General features: G+C 39.9%; 1 protein-coding gene across 2 annotated transcripts in view; it reads right to left on the bottom strand.

Moving 5' to 3' along the window:
• Positions 1–5,626, bottom strand: part of trappc14 (trafficking protein particle complex subunit 14) — an 18,526-nt gene extending 12,900 nt beyond the window's left edge. Inside the window, exons 1-3 of one of the 2 annotated variants that reach the window (XM_032544446.1) lie at positions 4,866–5,626; positions 1,956–2,039; positions 1,172–1,301 (exon numbers count right to left, since the gene is read on the bottom strand). In XM_032544446.1, coding sequence (XP_032400337.1) covers positions 1,172–1,301; positions 1,956–2,039; positions 4,866–5,315 — 664 coding nt within the window. In that variant the 5' untranslated portion in view covers positions 5,316–5,626. The remainder of the gene's footprint in view (positions 1–1,171; positions 1,302–1,955; positions 2,040–4,865) is intronic. The other variant, XM_032544447.1, reaches the window with a different exon arrangement.
• Positions 5,627–8,213: the final 2,587 nt, after the last annotated feature.

Below are 8,213 nucleotides of genomic sequence, written 5' to 3' on the forward strand. Positions count from 1 at the left end.
CAAAAATATTGTGATATTTGATTTTCTCCATATCGCCCAGGCCTAATGTGTGGCACAGCTGCATCGGCTGTTCGTTGTTTTGAGCGTGGTAGAGCAAGTGAGAGAGTGACATACATTTTCCGAGAGGTGCACATCCAGAGTTTCTGCAGGTTTCCCCAAGTCAAATTCAAGACTTTTTAAAGGCCTTTTTAAGACCATTATGAATGATATCTAAATGTGCTCTTAACTCTGTCACACGTTTTTAGGCTACAAGAGAGCTAGCCTTGTTGTGTTTGAAAATACTTGAAACATCAACAAAAAGTAATGTCACCCAACATTGCTTAGAGCACCTTACCGACTCTTGCTTCATTACTCTAATTACACATTCAACTTAATTTTAACATCACTTACACCGCAATATTGTTTCTCTTATCATGGCAACCACACTTTAAAATTCCTTTAATTGACGCCATTTTACTTACTCAGTCTACCATATTTTCATTGTCTATTGCTTGCCTGTATTTCTTGTGTGCTTACTTGTTTGTGTGTTATTTTTTTTTGCTGTTATTGAAAAATGCTGCTACTGTAACAACAAAATTTCCCCGTCGTGGGATGAATAAAGTATAATCTAATCTAATCTAATCTAATCTAAGACCTTTATCACAACATTGACTTCTTAAATTCAGGTTTTTTTAAGCTAAGCATCGCAAAGTTTGCACTTCCACATACCTGAAGAGTAAAATCTGTTTTATGTCTGTGGTACAATCTAAAGAGACTCGCGCCAACAACACAAAAGCTTCAAGACACATGTAGTTCTCATTTATAATCCTAATACAGCAAAATTATATTTGGACTACCGACATAAAGAACTACAACACCACGGAATTAAAAAAGAAAGAGCATTAGAAGTCGCGATGCATGGACGTAGGAAATTTTTAATTATTTAAGACCGAGAATATAATACTTCAGCAAATGTAAGACTTTTTAAGGCCTAAAATTTAGATTTTGAAATTTAGACTTTTTAAAACCCAGCGGAAGCCCTAACGTTACCGTGTAGGGTCCGTGTCTCCACGTACCTATGTACGTAGCCACGGCGTAGATTTAATGCAGAAGCATGAATCAAGCTTCATGCAGCCGTTTCACCGGCCAGCAGAGCTTGTGTCTGGGTTGAAGAGAAACAGAGTGAGTGTACCCTGTGTCTTGAAGGTGTTGAGGTCCTGCCTGAAGGTGTGTATTGGACTCCGGAGCTGCAGAAGAGTCAGGTAGCCATGTTCCCTCACCTCCGCCTTCTCATCCTCCGGACTCCACACTGTCACTATGATCTGACAGTACAGAGAGGCAGACAGGGTTTAGGAAAAAGAATTGGTTAGGTTTAGGAGACAAAGAATGGGGTGGCTTTAGTAAAACAATAAACCGGTTGACTTTTGTGGGACACAATCCCCGGTCTACTGGGTGAAAGCCCTATGTTTCAACCATCCACCACCCCGACTAACCTCCCTACGCGGGTTTTCACCCTTTCACTTGCTACGGCGTAAATTAACACACAATTGCAAAGTAATGTAAGTCCATGGAGGCCAAACAGTGCTGATAAACACGCTAAAAAGCGAGTATGAGTCTTGATAACACGCCAGTAATGGCATATGAATTGGCATGTCATAGATACGCCATTTCATGAGATCAGTCTGATATGTTCTAGTTCCTTCTCTCCTCTGAGACAGTAAACTGAATATCTTTGAGTTATGGACAAAACAAGACATTTGAGGACGTCATCTTGGCCGTCACCATTTTCTGACATTTTAGAGACCAAACAACGAATCGGTTAATTGAGAAAATAATCATTGACAAAAATAATTGTTAGCTGCAGCCCTACATCTAAGGAATAATCACCACCGTAGAAACTGTTAAATTGATGTTGTCTCACGGTACATTCTGTCATATCGTCCAGCTCTATTTATCTGCATGCAGATGTGTCTGACCTTGGCTTTAAGTGTGTTGACTGGCAGCTTGTCCAACGAGACGGTGAGACAGAAGACAACCTGGTCATTCAACACCAGAGCAGCCTGCAGGAGGACACGTAGACACAAGACAAAATGTTAGCAGTTAAAGACAGAGACTCTGTTTGGATGACAATATGTGAAATAAAGTTGCATACAGATTATTAAAAAGCAGGGATAGGGCGACACCTTACAATTACTGTCATCTTTGGTTGATGAACTCCTAGTCTCCTATTGCCAGACCTTCCTCCACAACGCTGTGTAGGAAGGTCTGGCTAATCTACACAGCATTCCGGGATGGAAGAGAAACATTCTCTGGTTTATTGGCATTTCTCTAAACCAATCACTTGTGTGTACGTTCAAAGGTTGTTTTTGTGCAACAGAAAACTCAGATTGGACAGATAGTCCAGCTAGATGTCTGGATTTACCCTGCAGAGATCAGAGGAGCAGTTAACCATAGTCCTCTGAAATCCACCGGAGTTTAACACAAAGAAAGCGTAAGGGAAGAGAAATCTGGTTGAAAAAAAGGACATTCTGCGAAATTTTCGGCAGCAACGGGGCAGTCCCGGAAGTGGAAGGTTGTGGATATAGATTAGTCCGGGGATGTCAAACTTAATTTCACTAAATGCCTCACTGAAAATGAGAATCACATCTAAGGCCATACATTAATAGTTTACTGACATGCTTTTATTTCATCAAAAAAGTCAAATATCTTTGACTGTTTTATTGCATGTCTTGTATAGTCTTCTCACTTACAGTTTGGTCGACATAAAGCCTTAAAAAAGTTCCTTGGCTGTCATAGAATTTGGCAAATCAATAACAATAAATACATTTATAAAAGCAGTTACCACACAGCCGACTCACAACAACCTATTACACTGGCCTAAATATGCAATCTTTCTGATTCTGTGGGAATTTTTGAGTCACAAAGTCAGAAAATATGCCAAATTCTGCTTTGAGTGTCGCATAATTGCAGTTTGAAAAGTTTCTGGTTTATTGTGAACCAAAATGTATATGCTGGCCGGATCAAAATTTGTGTGTGGTCGTGTTTGGCAACAATTTGGGTGGCAGCCAAAACTCAGGTTCTGTATCTGTACCCAGCCATTTACAGAGCTGTGCAGTCCCTGCTGCCAGCAGCAGAGTGTAAAGCTGCTGCAGCCTGCCAGTGTCATCAGTGACATCTTTAGTAGCTGGAGATCTGAGGCTGGTTTAAAGTCCCTGAAGATATGACTGCACTGTCAAGTCTGGACACATCTGGAGCACAAAGACTACTGCAACAGGCAGCACAATGGCCGCTTTGTCTCAGAGAGAATCACATCAAACTGACGAATAAAGGTTAGCGTAGAAAGGAAGTCTATAAATGACTGCGGTTTGGTTTCTCCTCAAATAAAGAAATAGGTAAAGGTTACTTCCTATTACACTGAAGATAGGTCGGTTTAATGATTTGGTATAAAGGTTAAAGTTAAACTGTCCTTCAACACAGGGCTGGGAGAAAACAAATCTAAAATTGTATGTATTGTGACTTTTTTAGCAACGATTTTTACAGTAAACCTGATTCTTTCCCCTAGAATCAACATTTTTATAAAAAAAAAATTGGAACCAGTGATTGACCTAAATATTTTTTTTATGTGATACCGCAGATGGCATCTACATCAATTCCCTTTCTAGGAAACCAGAGTGAAAGCAGAAAGTCCATATTATGTACTTCACTATGAACAAATGAAATAAATGTGTGATAAGCATTGTTTTTAGAAAACAATTTGCTTTTAGAAATGTCTCATGATCCAGTCCCTCCAGGATTTCAAAGTGCAAAGCGCGAAAGGTCAAGGCTACACCCCCACGATCCACCAGGGCATCCCAGATGGCACAACACATTTATTCTAGGGGTGGGCGGATCGATCTAAATATCGATAGTATCGATGCCAACGCTGGTATTGGTATTTGATCGATACAACTGTAATTGAATCGATATTTTAATTTAGATATCTCTCTTCTACATCACTCTACTTGCTTGTGTCTTCCACCTTCCTGAGCAAACGCCGCTTTCACATCTTGGCCCACATTGCTCCTCCTCCTCCTCGCTCCCTCTGCTGTGATTCGTTGTTGTGTCGTCACGTGACTCACTGACACAACGCGCAGAGGAGCAGCGACTCGCTGTATTCATTCTACAGTGCCTAATAACTAATAATTTTGTGACTTCAATACATTAATAAAAAAATATTGCCAAAAAATTGATCATTCATTCACCTCAGAAATAATGAAATGCTCTCCCTACACAAAAGTATTTTTAAAGTAAAAAGTATCGTATTGGTATCGGTATCGGCAATACGGACCCTATATGTATTTGGTATCGGATCGATACCAAATTTTGCAGTATCGCCCACCACTAATTTATTCTATAATGGCTGAAACCGTGCTTGGGCCAATTTCGAAGCTATCCGAGAGTGCATGCAGGCCGCAGGTTGCGAGGTACCTTATTAATCAAATTTTGGCGCCGAATCCGAAAGTACTGGAACTGTCTCTCCTCGTCCGGGCTTCGCATGGGAAGCGTGAGCGGTGTAATGCATTTCACGCATCGCCTGTGACACTCGTGTCCGCTGTGTAGACAATGAAAGAGAGTGCGTCGCTCGCATTGACTTATAAGTTGAGCTCTGAAACGCACCGAGACGGGGCTCACTTAGTAGGCGCTGAAAAATAAATAAGATTCGTGCCAATGTTGTAATTTATTTTTGTATAATAAATTGATAACACCGGTATCACAGTCAAGTTATCGAAAATGTTTGAACGATACTTCAGCCCTATGTACAAGTCATTGTTTTACTCTAGTAAAGAGCAAAGCTAGGGCTTTCCTTACCTAACATTTTTTAATTACTCGAACTTGATCCTTCTTACCTTCACCGGTCCACTCCCAGACTGCCGCCCACCCCTGGCCGAGCTGTTGTGAATGAGGTGCGGACTGCACTGTTTGAAAGTCCGGTTACTGTCCGGCGGCTTTTCCCCTCCAGACTCCCTCTCTTCGGGCTCCTCTTCCCCGTCGTCCTCGCTGCAGGTGCTGTGGCTATCGGCTTGGTACTCGCTGGGTCTCTGCTGCCGGCTTTCGGCGACGCACACACTGGCCAGAGCAGACAGAGAACCCGCCAGGTCCTTCCAAGGTAAACCGCCGGAGCTGTCATCCCTCCCCACCGCTGTGTTCCGAGACCGCAGGACCAGCAGGAACTGGACTATCTCCCCCAGGTAGACGTGCTTTCGCCGCGGAAGAGTTGTGTACTCCGCCGGGTCTGACAAGCTCGATATTGGAGCGGCGGGAAAATACATGAAATACTCGCATTGTGACTCCATCATTACCAGTATAAAATAACTACGCTTGTTGTGTTAACCATCTGCTGCAGTGTAAACAAAGCGAGCCGAAAGTGCCACGGTCTTTTCATATATAGTTTTAAAAAATAAAATAAAATAAAAGACTAGTGTGTCAAAAAACGGTCTAACTAAAACAGTGGAATACTTTGACTACCGTAAACAAGAGAATTAAATTAACGTCCAAACCATTGATATCCATTTTCGCCGCTTCCGTTTAGCAATACAAACAACAGTACGGCTAATCCAAACAGAGCTTTCTCCAGACCAAACTAATCAATCACCAGAAGGCCGAACACAGAGCAGCCAAGACGCAACTTTCTTTTCACCAACAAAAGAATTGAGCAAAGTGCAGATAGAAGGACAATGTCCTACTACACGACTAAGCCACTGATTAACACAAATACATTGATAAATTACGTATACACATACCCTATTGAATAACTGAAACAACACGCAATCCTTTCTAAGTCAAAGTAGGAATATTGCAATGTAAAAAATAAAATAAAAATAAAAACCCTCAATTCACTCATTCAACTTCTGTATTCAAAATTCTACCACAGAAAAAGTATAGAAGTATAATCAGCTAAATGTGCTCAAATTAATAAGTGGCCATTTTGAGCAATGCATGTGTTATAGTTGTATTCTGCATATTATATCATGCATCTATTACGACTGATGCATAATGTCTAAGCAGAATTTAATGTTGCAGTTGATTGGAGTGGTGCTCATTTCACTTATGTTTTATCCAATTCTATATTAATACTATAGTTAATGAACTTTTGGGCAGATTAATCTGTAAAAAGGCAACATGTTCGAAGAGCTGATGCATGTTGAATTTGTAAAATCTGAATCTGGAAACATAACTACAGCTGTTAAATGTAATAGTGTAATAGTTTTTTTTTTTTTACATTTCTCAAAAAACGAACGTTAGATTACCGACATGTGAACATAAAGGAGACTAGTAAGTGAAGTTAAAGAAATGTTGCTTTTTATTCAGTACAAGAAAGAAAAACAACTCAGTGGATGCACACAAAGAGTTTGATCTAGTATGTTTCACCAACAACAACAAAAGTATTTTCAAGTAAGACCAAAGTCAAAGTATACCGTTGCTTCCTGCAGGAACTCTTAAACTTCCAGTTCAGTGAACTCTGTAACAGCTTAAAGGAATATCCAATCAATAAAGTGTTTCCTGTCACTGTCAGTAATAACCCAGCGTCGTGGGAATATTACAAACAGAGATGGAGGCTGTTCAAAATGATGCAATAAAAAGATGAACCGCACTGTGGAGCTTCTGCTCATTCCCTACTCTGAAAACAGATTAAAAGTGGCTTGACACAAGACGTACCTTTTATTCTCACACACATTCTGACACAGTATATGACATAACATGTCCACACATGAAAAACTGTAATAGCTAGTAAATAAGTCACAGTACTGTATCAGTGAAAACAATTGTATCAGATTTCTCCTTGAGAAAAACAAACAAAAAACAGCATGTTATGAGTGATAATGTGAAGGCAGGCATGAAAGTCGAGCTCATTTTTTGATTTTCATTTGACTCTCTGCTACCTATCACCAGAGAGGGTGTTTGTGTAACTGGGAGTGGGAGTCGGTGTGTGTGTGCAAAGTGTGTGTATGGGAGCACATTGTACTAGGACTGTGCAATCATATTTTTTATCACGATTACAATTGCGGCTCCTAACAATCACAAAAAAGTGAGTAATCAACAAAAAAAACGCTTATTTTGCACGTTATATTTTGCAAGCAAATTCATATTTTGTCTCATGAAAACAATTTCAAACGGGAAAAGTATGAAGGGAAATTTCACAGTTCAAGGTGTTTTCACTGTTTTTTTTTAATTTAATAATTGCAACATCTTTCCAAAAGTCGATGAGTAATCGTGTTAAATAATCGTGATCATGATTTTTCCCATAATTGAGCAGCCCTACATTGGACTCACCGATGAAAATAGTTCCTCGCGACTTCTGTGTCTTGAATTGTGACGCAACAAACTTATACTACAAGAGAAATCTTCTAACAAAGAGAACATGTATCAGAATTATCTCTCAGATTAGATGAAAGATATATTCATGAGCTAATATCTTATAATCCCCATCTTATAATTACGAGATCATTGCACGGCTGGGTTTACTGATCATTTTGACGCATTATCTGGAAATAAATATGTGTGGTCGGATAAAACCACATCTGAAATAACGATGTAACCGTATAATCGTGCTAATCCTCGAGTGAATACATGGTAACACTGAATTATTACGACGCAGACATAATTACTGAGTGGCATTGGTCATCAGTGCTTCGACGCTGACTGAACATAATGGATGAGTGTGTGGAGATTCCATGTTTTCTCTCCTCAACATCAATAATGAATCCCGTCGTAACCGTGACAGAAGCACCCTATCCCGCGGCATCGCTAACAAACCCTGATAAATACAGAATGTACAAATGGCAATTTGAACAATAAATACAGGAGGCCAATTTCCCAAAGCCATGGTTTATCATGTGGCTGCATCCTAATCCTAAAGCATGGAACCAATGCCAGCGTGTTTCTGCATCTGTGCATTAGTGTTCATTAAAGGGTAACTAACATTTTTTACAACCTGGACCCTAGTTTTTGCGTGAAAGTGAGGTGACTAATAGGAACAACAATCTTTGACATTGGGATAGGCCTTTTTAAAAACTTCTAATTTTTTAACAGAAAGGTTGACCTCTTTAGAAATCCTTTCCATAATGTTGTCAGACAGTAATAAGAATAATAATTTGAGCCTGTCAGTGACAAAAGAAGCACTTTTGCAAACATAAATACAAGCTTACCTCTGTTAGCTTACACTGTAGCTTATTTCACTGCTGCTGACTGCAGCG

The sequence above is a fragment of the Etheostoma spectabile genome, chromosome 19 (assembly GCF_008692095.1).
Source record: "Etheostoma spectabile isolate EspeVRDwgs_2016 chromosome 19, UIUC_Espe_1.0, whole genome shotgun sequence".
NCBI lineage: Eukaryota > Metazoa > Chordata > Actinopteri > Perciformes > Percidae > Etheostoma > Etheostoma spectabile.